This window comes from Pholis gunnellus (genome assembly GCF_910591455.1).
Source record: "Pholis gunnellus genome assembly, chromosome: 20".
Lineage (NCBI taxonomy): Eukaryota > Metazoa > Chordata > Actinopteri > Perciformes > Pholidae > Pholis > Pholis gunnellus.
Genome location: NC_136547.1, coordinates 3,699,050 through 3,726,409, shown reverse-complemented (window position 1 = coordinate 3,726,409; position 27,360 = coordinate 3,699,050). Strand labels below are relative to the sequence as shown.

The window sequence follows — 27,360 nt, the reverse complement described above, 5'->3', positions numbered from 1 at the left end:
CCGAACCAGAGAGTGTTGATGCTGCTGGTGCTGAAAGATATGAGGGGTTGATGTTGAAGTTGTTGTTCATCTTCTTCTTCTTATTATTATTTCTTCTCCTCATAATAAGGGTCAGTAACAGAGCTGTAAAGATGCAGAGGAGGTTTATTTATCACCAGAACAACAGCTTCTAAAGGAACAACAATAAAGTAGTAACCAAGAGAAAGAAATGCTTTTATTTCTTCATCCTGTAACGTTGATGAAGAGTTTAACTGAGGAGACAGAGAGGAGTTCTCCTCTGACTCCATCTGCTGTCCAGTCCTGGTCATCTTTACCTAAATGCTCCTCTGTCCCCTCCTCAGGATGCTTCATAACGCTCACACACACACACAGTTTATTCAGTAGAGAGAAGATAATTCTCTGTTTCAGTAAAACATTGAACACCAAAGCAGAAACTGAGGCGTGTTAGTGGACATGAGTAACCATGAAGTGGTGTTCATTCATTTACGCACATTTAAAATGTATAATTCTTCATATTTTCAATGGGGCATGAATTATAAATCATGTTTTTTAGGAGAAGATGTTCAGATGATTAATCTGAGCAGAGACCGACATCGTTCACACATTCAGTGTGAGAGAGTTCAGTTACTAATCTGACCAGAACACTTCCTGTATGTGTCCATGTCTCATTCTTATTCATTAGTTCAAATGTTTAATCATTCACCTCTTAAATATACCGTCATGACAGATCAGTCATGATATATACATATCTATATAAGGTAATAGTGCAGAATGTCTGATTCACTGTTCATCAGAGTGACAGCAGGAAGAAGCTGTTCCTGTGTCTGGTGGTTCTGGCGTACAGAGCTCTGTAGCTCCCTCCAGAGGGGAGGAGATGAACAGCTGGTGTCCAGGGTGTGAAGGTCTGCAGGGACCTTCAGACCGCTTCCTGAGTCTCGAGGTGAACAAGTCCAGGATGGAGGGCAGGTAAGTTTAAAAGCCTGATGTGACAGAACTTTTTAGGCATAAATTAGTTTGATGAACATGTTTAGAAGAGTTTAGGTTTAACGTAGGACTTGTCATCAAAGCGTTGAAATGAGCTAGTTCTGCTAAATGACCAGCAGGCAGCCATTTTGGAAGTGATGTCATTGGTGCACAAATGAGCTCCGTGTCGCCTGACCTCACCAGGATGTTCAGTATGTGTCACTATCGGGACTTCAAGAGTTAACATCAAGGATTGAGCTGTAGGAGGAACTCTGCAGGAGGTTCAGTGTCTGTGTCACCGTGGCTCCTCGTGGGATGACCTCCAGCTGGAAGCAAAGCTGCACATTGAGTTCAGTGTAGAGCTCAGTCCTGGTCCAGAGCGTTCTTCATTCACTTTGGGTGATCAGGATGTTTGCAGAGCACAGACAGAAGGCCTTGTTGTTGTATTATTAATGCTGCCTTCAAGTTCATGCTCTCAGTGCAGGAAATAAGTGCATCAAGTATAAATTCATGCTTCAATCCTTAGTGGAGATGTTTGTGTCTTTAATTGGCTCCAGATCTCTTTGTTCTTTTTCAAGGGGAGTCATCTCTTCGCCTCTGCAGATAAAATGAAATGAACTTCAGTGATGAAACTCCAAATAATCTCTCACATCATCATCTCAGCTGTGTCGACTTGTTTACGTCATCTTTGTAACAAAGAATGTAAAAGTAGATTTTAACTGCTTCATTTGATAATTAAACTTTTATTGTTACATTGAGTTAATTTGTCTTTGTCTCAACAATTCAACACATTTTAATACCAATAAACATATAAACTCCTGTCACAATACATCATTAATACATTGATTAAATAAATGAATCAAAGCATGTCATTACCTACTAAAATGATTTGGGGAAATGAAACTAGACGTATTAATTAACAGAAAGTCATAACTCATGAAGAGTTCACCAGAGAGCTGCTGCTGTTGTATTCAACACAGAAGATACTTACGGAGAGGATTGTTCCTTCTTGCTTTTTTTCATATATTTATATATTTTTTTATATATACAGAATGCTGCTGCGATTAAAACCAAAATTAAAATGGCTCCAATCACCCCGCCTGCAATTGCTGCGACATTATCTGAAACAGAAACAGTTTCATTAGTTAATTTCACTTTTTTTAACCAAACTTACACGAGTGCAATGACAACATCTGAGCATCAACATGTTTGGGGGCCGTTTACAATCATTTTATCTGTTTATTAAAAAATAGTTTAGTTTTTTTACTCCATCTCTCTTTAATGAAAAAGCATGAAATCCTCTCACAGAAGAAGCCTCCATAAACATGTTTGCTTGATAAATTATTGACGATGAACAGATTGGTAGAATTATTGATGGTAAATGTTCTACTAATTGATAAAGTGTTTTAAAGATTTGATAATGCATCCCATCAGTAAACCTTGTTTGGGGGGTTCTCACTGACACCTCAGACCCCCTGAAAGCCTCAATAGCTCATTTTTTGTCACCGCTTAAGGACACTCTTGCAAACACTGTCATACATTAGCAAACACCTATAACACCTCCTTAAAAATACCCACAGACATTAACAAACTCTGAGGGACAGTCTTGCAAACCCGGCATACTCTAGCAACCACCTATCAATACTAGAACAATCACCTTTCAGTGCCTAAACAATAGCTGGTGAGTCTGTGGCAACCCCTCGTTGTTCTACATTGTAAAGGTTGCAGAGTCCACAAAAGTATCTCTGCAGCTGGAACTGAGTGAACCCAGGAAGTCTGTTTATTACAGAAAGGGTCCAAACTGTGAGCTCTGCTGATGGTTCATGACTTCATGCTGCAGTGAGTAACTGAACCCACTGTGTGTAAATACGTTGGCGTGTCATAGACCAGATATCACAGATGATAACAGTGATGTTGAAAGTTCCACCTCGTGGCTTCTTACCTGGACTGTTCTCTATCCTCAGAAAGGTGTTGGTTACGTTTGTCTCCTCAGCATCACTGAGCTCACAGGTGTAAACCCCCTCTTGATCTGAAGATAAGTCCTTTAGCGTGAGGCTGCCTGACTCAGACACACTCTTCACCTGCTGCCTCCACTCCTCTGAGACTGTGGAGTCGGTCCCGGTCTGGTTCAGGATGATGTGACTGTGGTTGAACCTCCAGATGAGGCCTGTTAGAGGAGTGTTTGAGGACGTGCAGGGGATTGTTGTTTCAGTGTCTGAGCCATTGATGGAAGCTAAAAAGATACAACACACAGATGAAGAGAGGTGATCAAAGATCTGCTGTTTCTCATCAGAATCTACTTCTTCTGAGAAACACTTACTGGGTTGGAACCACGTGGCTCTCCTCTTCTTTGTTGGAGTGCTGACGGTGCAGCTGTAGTCCAGATCAGTAAGTGAGACCATCAGAGAACTACTGATGCTGTAGAGCTGCTGTTCAGTCTGCTGGACTGTGGGTTTGTTCTGGAGGGTCACGTTGGACTGAGAGCTGGTGGACCAGGTGAGCTCAGGTTTAGGGAAGATCCCCTCTGAGCTGCAAGTGATCCTGTTTTCTACCTGCTGAATGTGGACTTTACGGACCGCAGCTGTGAAGAAAAGTTACAAAATAAAGTTTTTAAGTGTTGGCTTCATAGTTTCTGTTTAGATTTACCTGCAAATCAAACAGCACTAATTATGAATCAAAAAGCTTTTACAGCTAAATATTCTATCGCTTCTTAAAACATGTTAATGACTACATTGCAGGAATGAAACAGCTTTTTAAATATAACAGCCGGCTTCCGCTCTTAACTGAATGAGTGCAGTAACTTTACAGCATTTGCACTTCAGCCTCCTTCAACAGCTGACGAATGAATTCCGATCACGCAGATGTTGTTATTGTTCTATATTGGGTTCAAAGATTAGTTTCAGCTTCATATAAAGAAATTAGTTTTCCATCACTGCTCATGATCATTGCAGTTCATAAAGGGCTGATTTGTTTTAGAAAGATAAAATAAAAAAATCAAGATAGTCTGATTAGTTTGTGGTGGACAAATGGGGGGGAAGCTGACAGATAATTCATTTTAAGACGTGACTTCCTCACCACAGACGTTCTCTTTATGTTTTTCTTATTTGCAATCAGCACGGGAGGTTTCTCCCAGAACTGTTGAGATTATGTTGAGTGTGCAGGTGTCCCTACTGGATGACCTTATTCCCACAGCCTTGAACAGATATCAGGCTTCTCTCCCCCGAGAGTGAAACTCTATCAGCCGGAGCTTGTAGAGAGAGCTCGACAGCAGAAAACGGTTAGACAACACGTACCCTTCTCTGCTCAGTGAAGCTGAGTTTAAGAAAAGTTAAGCACTTCAGTGTGTGTTCACACGTCACTGAGTAAGTAAGCACAATGAAGGATGCAACATTTAAGCACACTTATCTAAATATCACTTTGGAACTGTTAAATATTCATATTAGTCATAGTATTTGTTTTATATTGTTATAAAGCTGGTTCTCTACTGGTTCAGTTTAGCCTGCTTTAATCTTTAATCGAGCCACGAGCACAGCTGAGAACTGCATCGAGACAAAAAGCAAGCCATGTTTGTGTCAAACTGAACTTAGATAACCTACGCCTGAACTGGCAACATGATCTCATGGAAAGGCGTATAAATAGAAACACCACTTTATATATGGCCTGGGTCTCCAGCAGCGTGGTGTCAGTCGTGGTTTTGTTGCCTAAACAATGAAGGATATTAAGCAGGCGCACTGAATGCTTGCGTTGCTGGCACGAAAATTCACAAGATCTCATTTGAACAGTTGTAGGAGGATAATAGAAAACATTTTAACGTAATAATGTTTGTGTGTGTTTTCTGTCATTAATGTGTGTTTCTCATACCGTCCACATTTAACTTGATGATTGGCTCCTTGCTGCCGGTCTTGGTGCCGGTGTAGCACTTGTATGGGCCTTGGTCCTGGATCTTCACCCCTGTGAGCCGGAGCGAGGCGTTTCCTCTGGAGATCTGGTCCTTAAACAGCGACGTCCGGTCTCTGAAGCGTGGGTCCTGGAGCCCAAGCTGGTCTTGGTTGTGGTAGTAGGAGTGGACAATGTATCCTGTTGTCACCTGAATCCAGTGGATGACCAATTCCTCTCCAGTCTGAAAACTGCAAGGTAAGATGCAGCTCCTCATGAAAACACAGTCTGCAGCATCTGTAAAAACATCAGGCGAAGAGACGTCCATCAAGGTTCAGTTCAGGAGGAAAAGCCTGATTATTCACTTTCTGAGAATATGAGACATGATTGGACAAGACGAGGACAGTAGAGACGTAAAGCTGTGTGTCGTCTGCATAAAGACAGAGAGCAAGACATTATATTAACAATGATAATAGTGATAATAATCCATTTTAATTAAGATGTTGAATGTTATAACAATAACCAGGAAACAAAAAATGAAAGCATCCACCAGGTGTGTGTGTAGGAATGTGTTGTGGTTATGCAACATTCCATTAAAGACGACAATGGACAATGGAATGTCCTCTCGACATTCTGTCAAAAAAAAAGAAATATATATATATATATAAAAGGGTCAAACATGTCCACTCTGGATTTGGCCATTAAAGTTCATGTCCCTGGTAATCACAGTCTTTATACTAGATGTTGAGTAAAGGATTTGCTTGTTAACCTTTTTCAGTTCAAGTACTCATTCAGCCACATGAGACATATTGTCTAGTGGTGTATCGTTATGTACATACTTCAGTTATGTAATGATATTTCCTCCTCCACACAGTCCAGGTGAATGACATTTTGTTTCAAACAAGTGGAGCTCAACAGCACTGTTTGATTAAAGTTTAAAGTACGAGTGAAACTGAATCCCCCTCCATTGTTTTGAGGGAGGCAGCTAAAGTTTCACAAGATAATATCTGAAATCTTTGGCAAAAACAACCAAATGTACCTAATGAAAGTACCAAGTTTAAAACGTTTTATTTTTAAGTTTAGACTAAGATCAGATGGCTGTGAACGCGTCACTCACCTGCTCTGTTTAAAGTCCTCAGAAAGGTCAAGACCACGAAAACCACGACATGCTTATAAATATCCATCTGCCTGAATTCGCTCCGTTGCGTTCGGGACAGACTGAAGAATGTGAGTCCACAATAAATAAGACAGTGACAGCAATGCCACCAAGACCTGTTAGACTAGTCAAGAACTTATAAACAGCTGACACTATGACTGTCATGGGGTGTGTGTGTGTGTGGGTGGGTGTGTGTGTGTGTGTGTCAGTAGGATAAAGAATAGAATGTGTCAATGATTAGTTAGTGGTGCGAAACGCAACTGAGTTCAAGGGTACAGAGCCTGCAGAAGGAGGGGCAAAAAACTTCTCTTATTTTTAAAAGCTTGTATTTGAACTTTATCACTAATGGAGGACACTGATTCCTGCTTTGAAGACAGACAAACAGTCTAATGAACGGAGCAGTTACTCTTTATGTCTTGATAAAGACAAATGAAACCACTTTTTTTAATCAATTCTAATTGAAAGTTACAGAGAAATTTGCTAAACTTCATTCCCCAGAATTCATCCAAACGTTGATCTCATCTGTATGTGGTGGGAGGTCCAGTTTGCTTCATAGCCAGTCAATTACTCACAACTTCCTCAATCATTTCTTCATCTCCTTTATTTCCAGATACAAGCGTGACGTTATCTGATGACTGAACACTTGAACAGCAGGAAACTCTTAAAGACAGCAACTACACTCAGGTTTCACTGATCTACCATCATGTTTATAAAGGAACTGGGTTGAAACTCTGAGAGCCGGTTAAACAGTGACATCTTAAAATCTTCAGGTGCGGCGTCGCCTGTAGTTTCATTTTCAGGGATGAGTCACAGTTTGGCTCTTGGCCCTCTGTTCTGTCAACTGAACTGTGTTGCACTTTTTAAAGACATGTTTCTCGAGGATTTTGTATTTCTTTCACGTTGTTCTTGCAGATTTTGTTTCCTGCTTTTATTTTGTAAATTGCCTATCCCCTTGTGTCCTGTCTGGTTCTACTTCATTGGCTTTTTTGTGTGTTTTCCTGCCTTTGTTGATTGGCCGACTCGCCCTGATTAGTTCAACCCTTCTCTCATCAGCCCTGCGGTCAGCTGTTACCACTTCCTCGTTAGCCCAGTTCTTTTGTTCTCAATTCTGATGGGAGTTGTGTTCCAGTTTTTTATTTATTTTAGGATTTTATAAACTTACAGTGAGGAACTTTTACCTGGTCCTGAACCAGTCTCAGTGTAGTCCTGATCCTCTATCAGACCTCCATCAGTAAAGAGACCATCAGAGAGAAGATGGTCTGTTTCTATAGAGTTATTCTTGATGCTCGTCATCGGAGCCACCGGGTCGGATTCTGGTGAAACCAGATGAACTCATGCAGGTTCACCAGAACTCCAGCAGAGACCGGTCCACCGTGGACAGACCAGATCCTCCAGCAGAGACCGGTCCACCGTGGACGGACCAGATCCTCCAGCAGAGACCGGTCCACCGTGGACAGACCAGATCCTCCAGCAGAGACCGGTCCACCGCAGAGATCGTATCCGTTAAGATCTTTACATTAATGCAACTTCTCACTCTAGAACTATAGTAAGTCTTTGTTGATCTTCAGATTTTGTCATATCTCAGATAAAAACACACAGACACAAACCTTCAGTGATTAGTCTTTTTAATAACATTACATTAATTATGACACATTTGTGAAAGAGATCAAGTGCGTGCAGATTAAATATTGATAAAATAAAATGTCATCTCTCTGTATTGTTCAGTCACATTGGTGGTTTAGAGTCACATTCGTTTTTTTTTAAATATAATCCAAGCAGGAAAGAGGAGCTTCACCTCTTTGAGAATCCTTTAAGTTCAGTGAAGGTTTAAATGCAGTGTGAAGGTCATCGAACGTGAAGTCTTTTATTTTGAAAATCCAGTTTTACTGTCTGAGATCACAACGCTGAATCCCTTCTAGTGTCGGGGATGATTGACTCCGACCTCAAGAGAAAAGACGGCGTCCTCACCTGGTTTAGAACGTATCAGAGGCTCTTCATCACAGTCTCTTTAAGGTGCTGCCTTTTGGTTTTTAGCGTCACTTGACCACTAGATGGTGCCAAGAACTGAGGAACCAAAGGAACTAAAACAGGAACCAAAATTCAATTTTATGCATTCCTGTTTCACCTACACCGCTTCTGAAGAACATGACGACATCAAACTTAAAGGCCTCGTCACACCGTTATTTACGCAGTTATTAGTGTTTTTTTTTCGTGGGATCAAAGTAAATCCAAGCAATTTTTTGTTTTTTGTAAAAAGTTACATTTTGGTGACATACAAACGTTAAGGCTTTGGCAAATGACGAGTCGGCTGTGAGACAGAACTCGATAGTGTGTGTGAAAAAACGGTGTGAATGCCCCTCCATCAGCACTGTTAACTCGGTCAGCACTGTTACAATTGTCAGCACTGTTACCTCCAATAGCACAGTTTGGTCCGTCAGCACTGTTTCCATTGTCAGCACTGTTGGAGACAAGAAGCCGGTTCAAAGTCTCATTGAATCAAAGAATTTGCAGTGATTGGCTGCGAGCAAAATCATACAAATAGTCTTAGGTACGAAAAGGACCGAGTGCAGGTATCGTTTGACTGGAGAAGTTTCGATACTACTTGTCACTGTTATTTCTGTCAATACCTTAAAGGTACCCATATCCTGCCTTACTTTCTGGTGGGACCAGGCCTTCAATCTGTACACAAGCCGCTGCCACAAGGTTTGCTTTTGACTGCAGAGCGACATTCAGCTCTTTGAACTCTTCGGCCCCTGAGCCTTTGGAAAGAACTGCTCACTGAGCTGGGACGTTTTTGGGGCCATGAACTAAATCCAGACCTTTTTGCTCCTCTGGTCCAAACGCATCCGTCTTCAGGGTTCTTGTTTCCCTTAAAGACTTCCTGAACCAACAGCAGGTTCATAGCTGCACTGTCCTTGTCCACAAACCCTGCATGAAGACGCTGAAAGTTTTAGTTAATGTTCTACACGTCAGCGTGTTTTTCTCTAAAAGCCACAAAAGTAGTTTCCCAGAAAAACAACCAAATATGACGAAGTAGCAGTTTAAAATACATTTCTGTTTCTAAGAAGCAGTTTGTTCCTCGTCAGTGTGAAGCTGTGTGCGTGTTTGTTTTGTTAGTACGTTAGTTTCAGGTGATGTCGTGTTGTTGTTGTCTGTTCTCAGGTTAACTGAGAGCCGTCTGGAGGCCTGATTGACCGTTTGTCCCCTCGACCGTCAACGGGCTGCTCTCGTTCAGGTTCCCGTCGGCCGTCGAGTCTGTGGAGAGAGAGAGAACGTCTCTGAATGAAGAAACAAAGGTAATAACGTTGAGCTTTAAAAGCTAATGCTGGCGTTTCTCTTCTGGCATCATTTACAATCAGTTCCCATTTTATAGTTTCCCATTAGCTAAAAATAACGCAGTTTAAAACTTTTAGTTTTTTGCTAAATGCAGTTGAATAATTAATATCACAAGAAACAAAAACACTTACAACTGTAGGTCTCACTATTCAGCATTCATAAGCAGCATACAAACATGTAATAAATGGTTTATAACGCACTATAATGTAGATGTAAGCAGTGTTCATGTGTCAATGTAAAAATACTGTCCATTAATAAACAGTTAAAAATGCCTGTTGCAACAGTTAGTCGACTAATCAACAAAAAACGACTATTCGCCAACTATTTTGATAATCGATTATTCATCAAAGTAAATTTTCATGCAAAAATTGCAGGAAATGCTTTTTTTCAGCCTGAAATATATAAATATATCTACTGCTTTTCTCTGTTTTATATCATATTAAACTGAATATCTTTGGGTTTTGGTCAAAACAAGACATTTAAAGACATCAACTTGCAAATTGTTCACTATTTTCTGATATTTTACAGACCAAAAGATGAATCTAGAAAATAATCAGATGAGTCGATAGTGAAAATAATCGTTACATAATTATAGATGCTTATGAATGCTAAATATGAGAACTTAAAGTGAGGATATTAATCAGCAGTTTCATTCATTCATTCATCCATATGATTTATGTTGACAATGCAATAATGGTTTTAATGTTGTTTTTATTTTAGAGAGAAATAACTTTAGGTAGTTTGTGGTATTTTTATTTTACTGCATACTCCTACTGAGAGGTGTTTCCATTATATCGTCCACCTCTCTATCAATGAGTAGACGAAGTGTTATTGCCTAGAGTTAAAGTGATGATGAAACTAATTATCTGGGTCCCTCTAGTGTTGTGTTTTCGGAGGTGCATGTTATATTTAAAGACCGACCTTTGACGAGATGCAGCTCTGTCGCCTCCTCCGGGTCGTTTCTGGGCTTCGAGGAGCCTCCTGAGGACAAATTAAAGGCACAGACTGATGGATGATTGATTAAAGCACCTGTACTGCCTCTAAAACGGCATGTAGCTCACAGGAAAACAAATCCCTACGTCCTTTGTTCTTTCCTTTGTTCTTTGCGGGCAATCCGGGCAACACCAGGCTTGTAATTACTGGTATCTGGTGTGATGCGTTTGCGTGTGTCCTTTAATAACGGCTGTAATGTTGATTATTATGATATTTAGAAATACGTTTTCTCCTCCGCGAATCGCCACCTTACCGTGGTGGAGGAGTTTGCGTGGCTCAGTGATCCTGGGAGCTATGTTGTCCGGGGCAGTAGCCCCTGTTAGGGTCTCCCAAGGCAAACAGGTCTCAGGGGAGAGCCCAGACTAAGAGCGGTTCAAAAGAACCCCAATGATAAGCAGCCCACGGACTTCAGCCACCTCGCCCGGACCAGGGAAACCGGGGCACCCTCCCGGAGCCAGACCCAGGAGGGGAGCTCGTCGGCGAGCGTCTGGTGGCCGGGCCTTCGCCCATGGGGCCCGGTCGGGCTCAGCCCGAAGAAACAACATGGAGCAGCCACCCTGTGGACCCACCACCCGCAGGGACAAGCATCGGGGTCGGGTGCAATGCAGACCGGGCGGCAGGTCAGGCCGGAGGCCTGGGCGAGCCGATTACCGGCAGCATAGACTAGCTCTAGGGACGTGGAACGTCACCTCGCTAGCGGGGAAAGAGCCGGAGCTGGTGCAGGAGGTGGAGCGATACCAGACCAGCTCTTCACCCTCGCAAGACTACTGGAGGGATTCTGGGAGTTTGCCCAACCAGTCTACATGTGCTTTGTGGACTTGGAAAAGGCTTTCGACCGGGTCCCTCGGGGGTTCTTGTGTGGGGTGCTGCGGGAGTATGGGGTGCCGGACCCGTTACAACGGGCTATCCGGTCTCTGTACGACTGCAGTAGGAGCTGTGTCCGCATTCTCTGCAATAAGTCAGACACGTTCCCGGTGTCTGTTGGCCTCCGCCAGGGCTGCCCTTTGTCACCGGTCCTGTTCGTGACTTTCATGGACAGGATTTCTAGGCGCAGCCGGGCGGTGGAGAACGTCAGGTTCGGGGGATCACCTCTCTGCTATTTGCAGACGATGTGGTCCTGTTGGCCTCCTCGGATCGTGACCTCCAGCATTCATTGGGGCGGTTTGCAGCAGTGTGAAGTGGCGGGGATGAGAGTTAGCACCTCCAAATCCGAGGCCATGGTGCTCTGCCGGAAACCGGTGGATTGCTCCCTCCAGGTGGGGACGGAGTGCCTACCTCAAGTGAAGGAGTTTAAGTATCTCGGGGTCTTGTTCACGAGTGAGTGTAAGATGGAGCGGGAGATCGACAGGCGGATCGGTGCGGCTGCAGCAGTAAAGCAGGCGCTGCACCGGACTGTCTTGGTGAAGAGAGAGCTGAGCCGGAAGGCAAAGCTCTCAATTTACTGGTCGGTCTACGTTCCTACCCTCACCTATGGTCACGAACTCTGGGTCGTGACCGAAAGGACAAGGTCGCGGGTACAAGCGGCCGAAATGAGTTTCCTCCGTAGGGTGGCCGGGCTCAGCCTTAGAGATAGGGTAAGGAGCTCGGACATCAGGAGGGAACTTGGAGTCGAGCCGCTACTCCTTCGCATCGAAAGGAGTCAGCTGAGGTGGTTCGGGCATCTGATTATGATGGCTCCTGGACGCCTCCCACTGGAGGTTTTCCGGGCACGTCCAACTGGGAAGAGACCCCGGGGAAGACCCAGAACACGCTGGAGGGATTATATCTCCCAGCTGGCCTGGGAACGCCTCGGGATCCCCCAGTATGAGCTGGAAAATGTTGCGGGCGAGAGGGAAGTCTGGGTCAGCCTGCTTGGCCTGCTGCCACCGCGACCCGACCCCGGATAGGCGGAGGAAAATGGATGGATGGATGGATGGAAATACGTTTTGTCACAGTATTATGAATAGTTATATTCTATTTATTATTTACAGGAAGAGAGTACTACTCTGAACATTCACTATGAGACAGAGAAGCTTCAATTTATTTCTCAATGATCAACTTGCAGTTGAAGTAATAAGAAGTATTTTACTAAAGTAAAATTTTAAAGTATTTCAACATGAAAATGCTGCGTTCAAAGTAACGCATTAGTAGTATAATAAATCAATGTCGATTTAACATTCTACTGCAGAACGAGTACTTTTGATAATTAAAGTACATTTTGCTGATAAAACTTCTTAACTTACTGAAGTATGATTCTGAATGCAGGATCTTTACTTGTAACAGAATATTTAAACTCTTTAAAAATATATTTTTTTGTGTGAAAGCTGTGCTTTTGTATCATTGAACAGTTTAATTTCTACCATAAAGTACCTTTTTTTTTTCTCATATTCTACCAAGAACCAAACGAACATGTTGAACTTAAAACTTAAAGAATTAAAAATGTCATAAAGTGATCTCCATGTGAAGTGTATAAAAGATGACTTTAACACCAGAACCAGACTTCCCAGATTATTTCTGCCCTCTCCGTTAGAGTCTAAGTGAATGCGTATTTCATTTATGTTTATTGTGAGTTGTGTCCGTGCAGTCAAGTGATCTTCTTTTCGTCCGTTAATGTCCACGTCTGCTGGAGTCCATGTTTACCTTTCACCTTCAGGTAGGCCAGCATGCCGACCAGAGCGACGACCAGCACTGCAATCACCAGACCGACTACCCACCAATAAGACGGCTCCTCTGAAGTGCTCCGCCCACCTGAACACAGGTAACAAATACGCATTAATCAGCATTAATACACACTTTTTAAAAATGAAATGACAAGAAACAGCAGCTGTTTTATGTGAAATTTAAACACGCAAATATTTGTGTTTAATATGTTTGATGCAACAACTACATGTTTTTAATTAAAGGATAATCTGATAGCTCTTTTTTATCTCTTTTTCACAGATTTTGCATTATTTTTGACCATCATTTTAAGTTTTGAATGAGTTCTTGCTAATCTTCCGCGCCTGAAAATAGTCCCCAACAAACGCTCTATTTCCTCCCGTTTGTTTGATGAAAACTAGTGTTTTGTGTTTGCGACCTCACCGGCGGAGTCCTCGATGGTGACGTCGGTGCGTTCGGTGTGAGTGTTGTGCGGCAGCGAGAACACGCAGGTGTAGCTGCCCGTGTGCTCCGAGGGCTTTGGGTCCATCAGCCGCAGGGAGCCGTCCCCGAACGGGACCCTGAAGCCGTCCAGCTCCACGTGGTTGTCCCACGGCGGCGAAGAGACGCTGTCCCCCGACCGGCTGTCGTAGGTGAGGATGTGGGAGGGGTCCTTGCCGTTGGAGAAGCTCCAGTGGAGGAAAGGTCTGTTCAGGTAAGGAGGCGCGGAGCAGGGGATGGTCAGGTCTCTCCCTTGAGCTCCTCTTATTTCTACAAGCAATCAATACATGCAAGTTAAAGCATCTGAAAGATGTTTCCAAGACTTTATTTAAAAATGAACCTTCACGTTCACTTCCAGCATCGTTTAAGATATAAGAAAGATATAAAAAATATAGATTATATGTTATATTATAGGTTTTGTACCTCTCTCTCTGAGTGAGGAGGTCCAGGCCGGACCCCCGTAGGAGGTTGTGACTTTGCAGATATAGATGAGGTCCGGTTGGCCGTTCAGCCTCTTGAGGCGGCTGTCCACCGTGTACAGCCCCTGTTTGTCGGCCAGCATGCGCGTCACCGGTCGCAGGTCCTCGAAAGTGGTCGGCTCGGTCGCCCAGGTGACGCGGGGCGCTGGGAAGACGTCACGGACGGTGCACTTCATCTCCTCGTAGCCGCTCAGCCGGGACAGCTCCAGAGACAGGCCTCGGATGGGCGCTACACACACACACACACACACACACACACACACACACACACACACACACACACACACACACACACACCATGCTGAAATGTTTCCCAGCAGCCCCCTGATGACAGACTCTAAAGGCCAGCGCCCAATATAGCCTGACATCAGCCTCATGCCAATAACAATGGAGCTCTGTTAACACAATATTACTGTTCTTACAAACATTGGAAATGAAAAGCCTTATTGTAGCTTTCACTTCAGAGCCTGCTAAAGGAATAAAGATACTGGCAGGGACATCAGAGAGGCTTGAAGTAATTTAGAAGTAATTATACACCTGATATTTAGAGTAAAAACAGGGAATTACCGTTAAAAAAAAAAAGAGTAAAGAGTCGGCAGCCATGCAGGCGCCTCTGTGAGACCATGAGCTAAATCTCTAGCATGTTAGCATGCTAACATTTCTGATAGCACGCTGCAGGGATGACGGATTTTTGGAAGTTAGCATTGCATTGGTTCAAAATTTCATGGTTTGGAATTATTATTGATTGCCTTCTTTATGATTTTCATTTACCGTATTTTCCGCACTATAGGGCGCACTTAAAAGCCTTTAATTTTCTCAAAAAACGACAGTGCGCCTTATAATCCGAAGCGCTTTATATATGTATTACGGTAATTCTGGTTGTGCTTACTGACCTCGAAGCAATTTTGTGTGGTACACGGCGCTCTGTCAAAATGTTTTAGTACGACTTTGGTAAACTACAAAGCCGCACCGCTTGCAGCATTACAGCTACCGTAGTCAGGAGCGTCACTGAGTACGGTAATACATACTGTGCTTCACCATAATATTACAGTGTGTGTGTGTGTGTGTGTGTGTGTGTGTGTGTGTGTGTGTGTGTGTGTATAAGGACCCCAAAATGGCACCTGTCAAGAGACACGATTACAACGCGGACTTCAAACTCAAGGCTGTCAGTCATGCAGTAGAACATGGGAATAGAGCAGCTGCGAGAGAATTCAACATTAATGAATCAATGGTACAGAACTGGAGGAAGCAAGAAGATGACCTGCGCCAAGTAAAGAAGACCACACAGCGTTTCCGAGGGAACAAAGCGAGATGGCCACAGTTAGAGGACAAAATTGAACAGTGGGTTATTGAACAGAGAGCAGCAGGTAGAAGCGTCTCTACAGTCTCTATTCGACTGAAGGCAATAGCGTTAGCACGGGACATGAATATCAATGACTTTCGAGGCGTTCCTTCTTGGTGCTTTCGTTTTATGAAAAGACGTAATCTCTCCATCCGCACACAAACTACCGTCTTGCAGCAACTGCCAAAAGATTACAAAGAAAAACTGGCCACTTTCCGCGCATACTGCAAAAACAAGATCACTGAAAAGAAGATCCGGCCAGAGCACATCACCAACATGGACGAGGTTCCCCTCACCTTTGATATCCCGTGAACCGCACTGTGGAGAAAACAGGGACCAGAACGGTGTCTATACGCACCACAGGGAACGAGAAGTCATCCTTCACTGTAGTTCTCGGTTGCCAGGCTAATGGCCAGAAACTTCCACCCATGGTCATTTTCAAGAGGAAGACTTTGCCAAAAGAAAAGTTTCCAGCCGGCGTCATCATCAAAGCTAACCCGAAGGGCTGGATGGACGAGGAAAAGATGAGTGAGTGGCTGAGAGAAATTTACGTCAAGAGACCGGATGGCTTTTTCCACAAATCTCCGTCCCTATTGATCTGCGACTCCATGCGCGCCCATCTCACCGATGCTGTCAAAAACCAAGTGAAGCAAACTAATTCGGAGCTTGCCATCATTCCGGGTGGATTAACTAAAGAACTCCAGCCGCTAGATATTGGTGTCAACAGGGCGTTCAAAGTTAAACTGCGAGCTTCGTGGGAGCAGTGGATGACAGAAGGCGAACACACATTCACCAAGACAGGGAGACAGCGCCGGGCGACTTGCGCTACTATCTGCCAATGGATCGTGGATGCCTGGGCTAAGGTATCAGTCTCAACTGTGGTCCGAGCTTTCATCAAGGCCGGAATCATCACTGAACTGCCAGGTAACAGCAACGACACTGACTCGGATAATGACGAGAGGGATCCGGGCATGCTGGATGCCGTAATCGCTCAACTGTTAAACTCGGACACTGAAGATGAAGAATTTGAGGGATTTGTGGACGAGGAATGAAGTGAAAAAGTGAGTGTATTGTGTTGTATTTTACGTGTTATAACTGAACAATTTTGAGAGTTATTGTGAATACGCTGACGTTTGATTTAGCGGTATCAGACTGTTTTTTTTACATGTTACAACTGAACAATGTTGAGAGTTATTGTGAACACGTTTAATAAAGTTTGACTGACTGACTTATCTGACTGTTTTGTTTCGCTTAATGCGCCTTATAGTCCGGTGCGCTTTATATATGAAAAAAGATCGAAAATAGACCATTCATTGACAGTGCGCCTTATAATCCAGTGCGCCCTATAGTGCGGAAAATACGGTAAGTAAATGTTGCGATATTTATATATTTGCGGTATTGTGAACTGGGTGTTTGTGGCGACATTCCCATAACATAATATTGAATTAGGCACACATTTCTAAAATAAATAGCACGTCAGTATGGAAGTTAAGACCAAAGACTTCAGACTTATAAAGCACCACAGACATCTTAAGGACTGCCACTTTAAAACAATATGAGTTTGTTTGTCTGCGCTGTGAAAACACACCAGCTGCACTTCTGTGGACTAATGAAGCTGCTCAACGAGGGTTTATTGTGGTATTGAACCACACCTGTAACCAGCAGACTGAGATCTAAAGATTAGATCTTGATCTAATAGTACATCATGAATAACGACACACTGGTAGTAAACAAGGCGTGTTGCTCTGGAATAGTTGCTGTTGCTGTTTTCTGTGATTGTTCCACTTTGTGTTCTCACCACACTGACTATGTTAAATGCACCAAATATTCCTGTTTTTGCTCCTATTCCAAAAAAAGACAATATTCCTGATTTAAATGGCTAATAGAAATAAACATTCCACTAATATTGTCCTGCTCCTAAAACCTGAATATCAACATATCCCACGTGCTTTCATCAGAAAGTGCTACACAAGGAATAACATCTAAATCAAAAAATCCAAACGGAATATGATTTCCCAGTGAGCATTTTTCCGTTGAAAAGACGTTTAAAAGACGTCTACGCCCACCGTTGAAAAGACGTTCAGAATTGGTTCAAAAGTGAAAGTTTTTTCGCCGACTATTCATAGACGGTGATTGAACGTTCACGCGTAGACCAGATTTCAACGGGATTTGCAATACTACAATTTGTCGTCCTCTACATTGTGCTAATAGTATATCCTCATTTTAGAGGCGTAGGCCTACTAAGAAACCACATCCACATTTATCAGTTGAAAGCCAGTATTGCAAATCCCGTTGAAATCTGGTCTAAACCTGAACGTTTAAACAACGATTATAAATAGTCGGCGAATAAACTTTAACTTTTGAACTAGTTTTAACATTATTTCACCTCGAAATGCTCTCAGATCAATATGTAGCAACTAAATACTTAAACATAGTAACACATCAGTTTACTTACAGGACAAAAGACCAAGTGAGACAGGCAACCGTTCATTTGTATTTATTAACTTCTTGCACCTGAGAGCCCCCTATAAATACACACAATATAAATAACGTTCTTTATATATACACAACCATCATCTCCTTTTCCTGATTTAAATGTCGTTGTCAAAGCCGCACATGAGCCGGTTTCAGAAGGTCTGCCATATGTTCAACTTGGACATCTGTAAATAAAACAAGTATTAGAAAAACATATTGACTTTCAGACCAGTTGTGACATTGCTTTGGTTTACTCAGGTCCTCCTCATCTAAACTGTGTACAGCCCCACTCGCTGTCCGCCGTGTATTTTACATGTAAAATGTCCTAAATAATAATTGTATAACGCTGTGCTACAGCGACATTTACTAACACATGTTGCTAACGCTAACGCTACTCGCTAACATGCTAACGCTAGCTAGCAGTCTCGCCCGCATGGTCAGCATAACTTATTTGTGGTATTGTAATGATATTTAGGTTTACAGTATTGGAATAAAGTAGTTAAAGTACTTACAGAGTATGTCGTTAGCGTGAAGCATCGTCTTCAACGTTTACTAACACATGTTGCTAACGCTACTCGCTAACATGCTAACGCTAGCTAGCAGTCTCGTCCGCATGGTCGGCATAACTTATTTTTTGTATTGTAATGATATTTAGGTTTACAATATTGGAATAAAGTAGTTAAAGTACTTACATAGTATGTCGTTAGCGTGAAGCATCGTTTATTCCGTCAGCTCGTTCACTTCACTCATCAACTCAGTAAGAGCTGCTCAAGCCGTTGTGTGTCTCCAACAAAAATAAACAGAGTCCGTGCGCATGCGTGTTGCAGCCGAAAACACAGACTCGTATTTTACGTGAACATACAGACATAATGTGCTCTGCTCTCATTACGATGTCCTGGGAGCTTCTTGTTGACAGCACAGAGTCTATAGTTCCATATTCATGATGTTTTATATGAAACATTAAATGCGTTGAAATCACGTCTTCCTGTAGACCACAAATCAACGGCCAGCGTAATATCATTTTGGAGAAATATGTTTAAAGTAACCAAAATCGCGTCTCTTTCAACCTACAACTGAACAAACCATCAATATTTTAAAAGAAATTGGTGTTTTGTGACACGTTGATATTGTAACCGTAATTTAGCCGGGTGAAATGACGGTGAAAATAGGTCTAAGATGTTCAGACCCGATTTCAACGCGATTTAAACCAAATATCAACGTTGAAATCCGGGTTAGTGCTCACTGGGTTACATGAACATCAAATTCTGAATATTGCCATATTCTGAATATCAGTAGAATATGAGTGTGCATGTAAACTTAGTCACTGACCTCGTTCACACTCATCTGAATAAACCGAACAGTCAAAATGCACCAAACATGTGCGTCCTAAAAGTGCTTCTTCCTAAACTCACCTTCTACCTTCACGATGACCTTGGCGTGGTGTTCTCCCTGCGAGGTGTGAACGTGACACCGGTACGTGCCTCTGTCCTTCAGACCGCTCCTCCGGACGATCAGCGTGGCGTTGCCGCGGGATATCAAGTGCGGGAAAACGGAGGCGCGGCCGGCGAACTGCTCGTGCTCAAAGTGCTCTTCCTCGTCGTCGTCGCTGTCGCCGCCGTCGTCGCCGCCGTCGCCATCTTCCCGCTCGAACTTGTACACCATCACTTCCTGTCTGAACCACTCGATGGTCTCCTTGCTGCCCGGCTGGAAGCTGCAGGGCAGAACGCACTCCTCCGACACGACGCACGTCACAATGACGTCTGAAACGAGGAACGGGTGAGTCCAGGTGAGAGATTGTGATGTTAAACGTATGTTTTCTTATGTGTATAATCAACTGAAAATAAGAAGCATTGTGCCGTTTATAACCACATATAAATATCTATTTATGGAGACCGCCATGTTTCTACAGTAGCCCAGAGCGGACAAACACTGGTAGAGACTTTTGTGGGCTTTGCATGCAAAAAATTTCAGTTGGTTGCAAATGCAAGCTCACCGCTAGATGGCGCCAAATCCTCTACACCGGCCCTTTAAATGTGTGATTTTATGAATCAGTGAAGTTTCTGAGGTTGTTAAACTTTTGTAGTTTGGTAACATGAACGTCAAATGCATCTTCATGTCATCACACAACGTATCCTCATACAACGGTTCATTTTAGATCCTAAGAAAAGTAGCTACACATTTTTTGTGTGTTTTCCTACAAAGGGCCAGCAACAACTTCCTCTCGTTACTTGAATACAGTCTTTTCAAAGTAAAGTTCCGTCTTCAAAAGAAACTTAGTTAGGTTTAGGAAACAAAACTACTAAATTGGGTTTAGGAAAAGATGGGGAAATAGTTTGTTAGGTTTAATAAATGATGGTGAAATACTTATGTTTAGGAAAAGGTTGTGAAATACTTAGTTAAGTTCAGGAAAAGATTGTCATTCGGGTTAAGATACCTAAGGAAGTACTGTTACTGAAGTACGCAAGTTAAGTGACAAAAACATCAATGTTGACTTCTTGTCTCATACGGGGAACGAACAGCGGCTTCCTGTCTGAAAAATCGCTGGTTGTTGGACCTGCCCACTCTGTGTGGGGTTTTTTGCGATCTTTTAACTTCCTCGTTGATGATTACGTGGATAACATATGAAATAATTTCGTGGAATATCTACGACTTGCGGTGCATTCGTTTTCGAGGTATAACTACGAATGCTGGATGAGACCAACGTGCATCCCACCTTATTGTGGTCGTCCCTGTGACAATAGAAACAGTTGGTTATCCAGCCGTGCAGTTAGTTAAACACACACTCTGAACCAGGAAGCATCAAGCTCCTTTTGTTGTACACTGCTGCCCATCCGATATCATCTCCACTCTGCTGATGCCTCCACACGCTGTTTCCTTCAGATTGAACTGTCATCATGACACTGGTGACTATTTCACACTAATGATGAGAATTATTGACCCTTAACTTTCCTTTATTGCCACACATCCTGGTGGGCAGTGATGAGTGATCTTCAGTGACTCACCTTTTACACTAAACAGGAAATCAAACCTTATTCCTGATAAGATAAAAAAATAGACTCTTCTAGTTCTTACACGCCTCCTTGGGACATTAAGAGAAGACAATAACCAGTCTGCTTGAAAACAGACATGATAGAAATCATATTAAAATAACAACAGTAGTGCTGTAGCTGATTGTTACAGCTGATTGTTGTTGTTGCTGTTTGAGGCAGAAATAACTTCACTGGTGGAGCCTGAAGGGTAAACACATAGAAATATAAATGACATATTCTTTTGTTAATTCATGACCAAACATTAATGTTGTTGAAGATTCAGCAGGCTAGTTCAAGCAATATTCTATTTTTTACATACTGTCAACAAATACCATGAAACCTACTAAAACCTGTTTCCTTGTTGGTATAATTTTATTTTTTATTTTATTTATTTATTTAAAAGGGACCGTGTACAGTTAAAACATAAATGTCACCATTCGATGCACTGTACCAGATTGTAGCTTAAGCTAATTTGCATCTGCAGTCCCTTGGCAGGTCAAACAAGGACAAGACAATAACACAGTAAAAGGAAAAGACATAATACAAAGACATACCATAAAGAACATACAAGACACCCAATCCAACGCTACACACAAATAGCACATAAAAAATGTATGTTTGTCAATAAAATCAAGTCAGAAAGACCACAAGAATTGAGGTCAGTGTGTGCAGTGTTGTGCAGCTTTTAAAAGACTTTTTAAGTTGGATTTAAAAATGCTAATAGAGCTGCAGCTCCTCACACTTTCAGGCAGGGTGTTCCACTGATGTGTTGCTTTAACAGAGAAGGCTGATTGTCCACAAGTAGTGCGGCGAAATGGTATTTTACAGTCTAGTGTAGAGGATATTCTTGCTGATCTAATGGAAGTTACTGAGCGAGTGTATACAAAGTCACGGAGTGGAGGAGGGGCCAAACCATTCAGAAGTCTATAGACCAGGCACAAATTTCAGAACAATCTAAAATTGTCAAAGCTCAGTAGATTGTGCTTCACCAATACCCTACAATGGTGAAAGTGCAACGGCCTTTTGTCCAGAATCTTTATTGTTTGCTTATATAATGACTCGAGAGGTCTTATGGCTGTTTCACCAGCCTGCCCCAGCATGTAATGCAGTACATATGGGACATATGGGAAAGGATCATGGCATGCATAAATATCTTTGCTGCATTTAGAGAGAGACAGTTTCTAATCCCCCAACTATTTGACCAGAATGTGAACCTTTTCTTCAAGCCTGCTTAAGCCCTTTTGGTTACACCCTAAGAGTGACGTCATAGTAGGTGACCGGTAAGAAAGTATGCTTAAGTTATTAATAAGGATCTCAGCTCAGATCTCTTGTTTAGTCAAATGTTTCTAGTTAAGAGCTTCATGTGTTTTTTTTTTTTTAGGGGGTTGTAGAAAACGACAGCCGTGCTGCTTTTATCTTTTTATCCGAGGTGCTTTGAGAAGCTACGCTCCCCTCGCGCATGCCGTCAATTAGCAACCGAGACCTGCACGCTGTGATACAGACTTCATGTGTATGCTATTAGACACGAAAAATGAATTCTGTCAAAACGTTTTCGATGCATCTTGAGAATTTTGTTTCCGGGGAGGCAATCAAATCAACTAAGAGACGGGCTTTATTACTTTACACCTTCCTTACGGGTTTAACGCTGGTAGATAACAGACGGTAACGGTTCATGTGTTAAAGCTGCATTCTCTCTAGTGTCCACCAGGGGGCGACTCCTCTGGTTGTATAGAAGTCTATGAGAAAATGACTCTACTTCTCTCTTGATTTATTACCTCAGTAAACATTGTAAACATGAGTTTATGGTCTCAATCTCTAGTTTCAAGTCTTCTTCAATACAGCATGATGTTCATTTAGTAAATGATGGTCCATTTAGAGTCAAACAGACCATAAAGCAGGGCGACGTTTGGAGCCAGAAGTTGAAGCAGATTGTTGGTTTGGTTCCAAAATCATTTTGTTTGTGCTGCACATGCGTTTGCATGAATGCATGGCAGTTACTGGCATAACAACATATGAATGACTGGAGGGATTAATTGTTGCTTTTTTCACCTTTCAGCACCGACCTTTTACGAGCGTGTTGTGACTGTCGCTGCCAGCTCACAGCTGTTCCCTTCATTCTTCTCATAAATCTCGGGCTTAGCGATGACTCACAGCTGCACAAAAACGCAGCCGAGCGGTTTACCTGACAGCCAGGTGACGGTCGGTTCCCGTCGCACGGGGCGTCGTGACATTTAGTGCCCTTGCAGAAAGTCTTTGTGCAATCTGCTGAGCAAACACGAATTTCTTCAAGGCAGCCAAAAAATGGTGGAACATTAACGTCACATGCGCCTTTATTTAATAGATTAAACACTCAATTGAGTCCATTTCACTGATAAATAAGCAAGATGAGTACTTAAAAATGAGATTACAGAACTGGTGATAGCACAATCTTTAACTTTGCAGCCCACGAACACAAACTCTCTCTTGACACTGTTTGAAGTGCAAACAGCATCCAAAGACACGTCGGGTGTATGAAAGCTGATAAAAGCATCGTTTTCCTGCCAAAGACATCGACTCAGTGGTGATATTTTATGTTACGAGGGAAATGTATTCGGTCGTTGATTACATTTGCTTTTGAGGTTTCCTCAAAGTACGAAGGAGGTCGAGGTCGTAGAAAACACAGCTTTCACCAGGAGACTGCTGTTTGTGGACCAAGAACCTTTGATGCTTAAAGATACCAAAGTAGTGTTTCTTTTGTTTCAATTTACTAACCACGTGTTTTTAAAAGTGTTTAAAGTAGAGATGGTAATCCAGGAGAATACGCGTTTCCCTGAAAACATAATTGATGGAGCAGTTTAGCTGTATGGGAATCTAAATGTGGTCGGACACCTGGTGACATGAAGAACTCACCCGTTCTCTCTGTCAAGGCGTCGAGTAACGCAGCTCGGTCAGTGACGTACATTTAGTGTGTTTATGCGACGCACCTGCCCGTGTTAATCCGGACAGATTAACTGTTAAGAGTTTAAAGACGATGGATGGGTCAAAACAAAACAGGACTCTCATCCAAGACCCGTTTGTTTCTTGTGCAAAACTAAAAGTAAACGTGGATTTTGTCGGTGTAGTTAGCCACGTGAGTCGTCGGTGTAGTTAGCCACGTGACATACAAGTGTCGTTAGCGTTAGTCACTTTGTGTCATTATTTACCTGAGCCGTTAGTGTCGGTAGTTTTGTTAGTCACTTAGTGTAGTTAGTCACCTGAGTCGTTATTGTCGGTCGCAAACGTGACGCTAGAGAGGAAGGAAGAGTGTCACTGTTTGAATCTTAATGCACAGATCAAGTTGCGTTATTTGACGCATTGGTCTGAGGATTAGAAAAAAACAGAAGGATTAGATTGGCAGCTAATCTGGATGAGGTTCCTACTAGCTGCTCTTTCTCAGTTCTTCCCGTCTTTGTGTGAATATTCAGCATTTTACATTTTCTGTAACAAAGCTCATCGTTCCTTCTTTTCTTTCCAGATCTCACTATCTAAAGCCCAGACAGATGTTCCAGCTGTTTCACTGCTGTCTCACTGGCTCTGTTGGACGAATATTTCCTACCTGACGTCAGGATTTAAAATTGAGTATTTTGGGACGCTTCTCAGATTGCGCAAAATGAAAAGAAATCTCTTCCTTTGCAACAGATTATATTCTGCGTATCGGGTTCCTGTAAAGAACACGTTTGAATTCCTCGTGAACTGCTTGCAGATCAGTTGAGGGCTGCTGGACAAAGAGGCGTTTGTTTTGCTCACCTGGGGTTTTGTCCTGCACGGCGAAGCCGATCCAGAGCAGGAAACAGGCCCAGGTTTGTATCGCTGACATGATTTCACCTTTCAGTTTACCCTCAGAAAGCAGACGGCTCCTCAGTCCATGCTGCTGATTTCAGCACCACGGTTTCCACTTTTCTCCCCCCCCACCACCTGTCTCTCTCTTCCGGCAGGTTTTTAGTTTTTCCTTGGATCTCTCTGGGTGGGTTTAGCATCACAGACGCAGGAGAAAAAAAAAAGGCATAATTAGAGACACATTGCTCATGAAGTGGACACAGGAAGAGATGCAGTGTAACACGTGACAGAACACGTGCAGCTTTCTGAGGATTTGGCTTTTTCATCTTCAAAATAAAAGTGAGATTTGCAGCTGAACTCTTTCATCCAACACAATCTCTGAAAAGCCCTTTTTTTTCTTTTCTTCTGTGGTATCTTATCCTGCGTATCAAGCCCTGGCGTTTTATCTCTCCAGCAGTTCGATAAGAGAAGGAAGAGGATACGTCTGCGGCTCACGCACAATAAATTCCTCTCACGTTATCGCCACGCTATCTGAACCCTCTGAAAACAAACAGGGGAACTTGGTACTGGGGCATGAAGCTGATGAACGGATTAGTCGAAGGGTCTTTTGTTAGAAACACTCACAAAGTGAGTTTGATGGAGTTGGCGTGCAGCCTCCATGTGTTTACGTTGGATCCTTCGCTCTTTAAGTGTTTTACTGTAGAAGTACATCACATTTACTGCTCTCAGCAAGAAGAAGAAGGGACTGCACTTGGATGTTCTCCAACATATTTGCTCTTGGTAACAGAGAATAGTGAACTAAGTGAGACTTTTGTCTTTGTTTGTGACTTTCTTGTAAAAAAAAACAAAGCAGCATTAAATGAAAAAATCTTTTATTTCACGCTGTTTAACTAATACTAATGTTGTTATAGCTTATAATTCTATGTTATTACATTTGATCAATTTATTGTCTCACTTCCATCAGTCTCAAATTGTTCATTATGTTATTTTACTTTAATTTCTTTCCTCAGGCCACACTTGTTCAGTCTTATTTTCTGCTCGTCACTGACAAATAAAAGTTTGATTGATTTCGATGTTCACTGGAGGAATGTTTCACTTGAATGTATCGGTGCAAATTCCTCACAAAATCAATAATTAATCTAAATGATTCTTCTTTTAACAGATCAAAAACATTTGACTTTTCAGGGTCAGATGAGGTTCTTAAGCTTTGTGCGTCACATTAAACATTAACATTCATGCAGAAGAATATAATAAAATCACTACGCTCTAAGAACATAAACAAACTTTTATTGATGCTCATTCTGTGTTTATAACACCTTTACTACTAGTTATTAAGACTAACTCTAACTCTTTGACCTCTAGTCCCAGATTGTCTTAAACTCAGTGTGCTTCACGTTAAAATGAATTCAGTATATTAATGAAATACATCAATGAACCACGCCGCCTCTGAAACACTGACAGATTTATTACTCATCGTAACTGTTTGACCTGCGGTGCACTCGCGTGTTATCTTTGACTCAATGAGCCACACGTCACTCACTCTAAAACACACAGCAGCAGCTTATCCTGTATTCATATGACATTTATCAATATATCAATTAACACACTATAAATTACCCTTCAGCCTATCTGAAACTCAAGGTGCTTTACTTTGAGTTTTTGTATTAAAGAATATATTAAATAAAGTACGAGAAAATGCAACAAAAAGTAATAAAGTTTTGCAGGAAGACGCTTCACTCATTGTGCTACCTCTAAAAACTCTTTATTCTGTATTAATAACACACTTATTAAGACACTTACGATAACTCTTTGAATTGCATGCAAGCAACAAGTAACGTGCACGAAAGAATATAAGAAAATGCAACAATAAGTGAAAGAAACGTTGTGCAGCACATCACTCGCTCTGCTGCCTTTAAAACATACAGCAACTCTTTTAAGCTTATTCTGAATTAATAACCCACTTATTAGAGTTATTAAGATACTAACGATAACTCTTTGACACCTGTGTATATAATTCTGTGTTTCCTGTCATGTCAAACCCGTAGCCCATCCCACAAGACCGTCATTTATCAAACAATAAAACATCAGCTTCAACATATTTACACTGATATACTTTCAGAATACATCCAGTATATTTACATGTAACTGCTCTAATAGGCTTTACACAGAATCAAGACAATAAATGCTTCAAACTTGAAGTTTGTTGAACAACCAACTCAGTCTCTCAATAAATGTTTACGCCACTAATTGTTCATTCTTATAACAGTTTTATTCCAGTTATTGACATCCCAGGTGAGCTTATGTCAAAGTGTTCCTTCCCTCTAGAATCAGATTTTATAAAGTACCACACTGATTTAAGTTTGTGTCTAATCAGCTGATAACTTTTAATGACTGAAATGTGTATTTCTAGACGTTTCTGGGCAGCTTTAGAGCTTCATCACGACACTAAAACCTTCTTTTAGCTGCTGATCACTTTGGATTCTCATACAAGAGTCTTTGATACTATTATCACCTGTAGTAGTAGTAGTAGTAGTAGTAGTAGTAGTAGTAGTAGTAGTAGTAGTAGTAGTAGTAGTAGTAGTAGTAGTAGTTTTAGTATCCTGTGAAAAAGCACTGTATTTATGGAGTAAAGTTGGTACTTACATCAACAGTCAAACGTCTCTTCACTCTTTTCTTTTAGTCCTGATCTATCAGACGGAGCTGCTGCCGGAGGGAAATCTGTCACTGACATGCCGGGAAAGCGTGAGTGAAAGCTGAGAACTTACAGAGACTCAGCCGGAGCTCCAGCCATAATGAAAA

General features: G+C 42.1%; 2 protein-coding genes and 1 long non-coding RNA gene across 3 annotated transcripts; 1 reads left to right on the top strand and 2 right to left on the bottom strand.

Moving 5' to 3' along the window:
• Positions 1-126: 126 nt before the first annotated feature.
• Positions 127-6,148, bottom strand: hhla2b.2 (HERV-H LTR-associating 2b, tandem duplicate 2). Its single transcript, XM_079181087.1, has 6 exons — positions 5,957-6,148; positions 4,825-5,136; positions 3,284-3,544; positions 2,906-3,196; positions 1,955-2,084; positions 127-1,560 (listed from the first exon to the last, which is right to left on the bottom strand). The coding sequence occupies exons 1-6, from the start codon at positions 6,021-6,023 to the stop codon at positions 1,479-1,481; spliced, it is 1,143 nt and encodes a 380-aa protein (XP_079037213.1). The 5' UTR covers positions 6,024-6,148; the 3' UTR covers positions 127-1,478.
• On the top strand, positions 4,985-13,451 carry LOC306711995. Its single transcript, XR_013767537.1, has 4 exons — positions 4,985-5,097; positions 9,158-9,291; positions 12,957-13,061; positions 13,363-13,451. It is a non-coding gene; the product is annotated as an uncharacterized lncRNA (long non-coding RNA).
• Positions 7,613-27,360, bottom strand: hhla2b.1 (HERV-H LTR-associating 2b, tandem duplicate 1). The gene is made up of 8 exons (XM_079181085.1): positions 27,205-27,360; positions 24,532-24,744; positions 19,150-19,497; positions 13,865-14,149; positions 13,385-13,711; positions 12,944-13,051; positions 10,253-10,312; positions 7,613-9,250 (listed from the first exon to the last, which is right to left on the bottom strand). Exons 2-8 carry the CDS (start codon positions 24,599-24,601, stop codon positions 9,159-9,161), a joined length of 1,290 nt encoding a protein of 429 aa, XP_079037211.1. The 5' UTR covers positions 24,602-24,744; positions 27,205-27,360; the 3' UTR covers positions 7,613-9,158.

Bases quoted from the DNA above. Each gene is read 5' to 3' on its own strand.
- hhla2b.2 (XM_079181087.1), bottom strand. From the start codon at position 6,023: ATGGATATTTATAAGCATGTCGTGGTTTTCGTGGTCTTGACCTTTCTG. The intron at 3,197-3,283 runs GTAAGTGTTTCT...GTATCTTTTTAG, and splicing joins AGCCACGTGGTTCCAACCCA to CTTCCATCAATGGCTCAGAC. The intron at 1,561-1,954 runs GTAAGTATCTTC...TTTTATCTGCAG, and splicing joins AAGAAGGAACAATCCTCTCC to AGGCGAAGAGATGACTCCCC.
- hhla2b.1 (XM_079181085.1), bottom strand. From the start codon at position 24,601: ATGTCAGCGATACAAACCTGGGCCTGTTTCCTGCTCTGGATCGGCTTC. The intron at 19,498-24,531 runs GTGAGCAAAACA...TCCTCGTTTCAG, and splicing joins CGTGCAGGACAAAACCCCAG to ACGTCATTGTGACGTGCGTC. The intron at 14,150-19,149 runs GTGAGTTTAGGA...GTGTGTGTGTAG, and splicing joins GGTCATCGTGAAGGTAGAAG to CGCCCATCCGAGGCCTGTCT.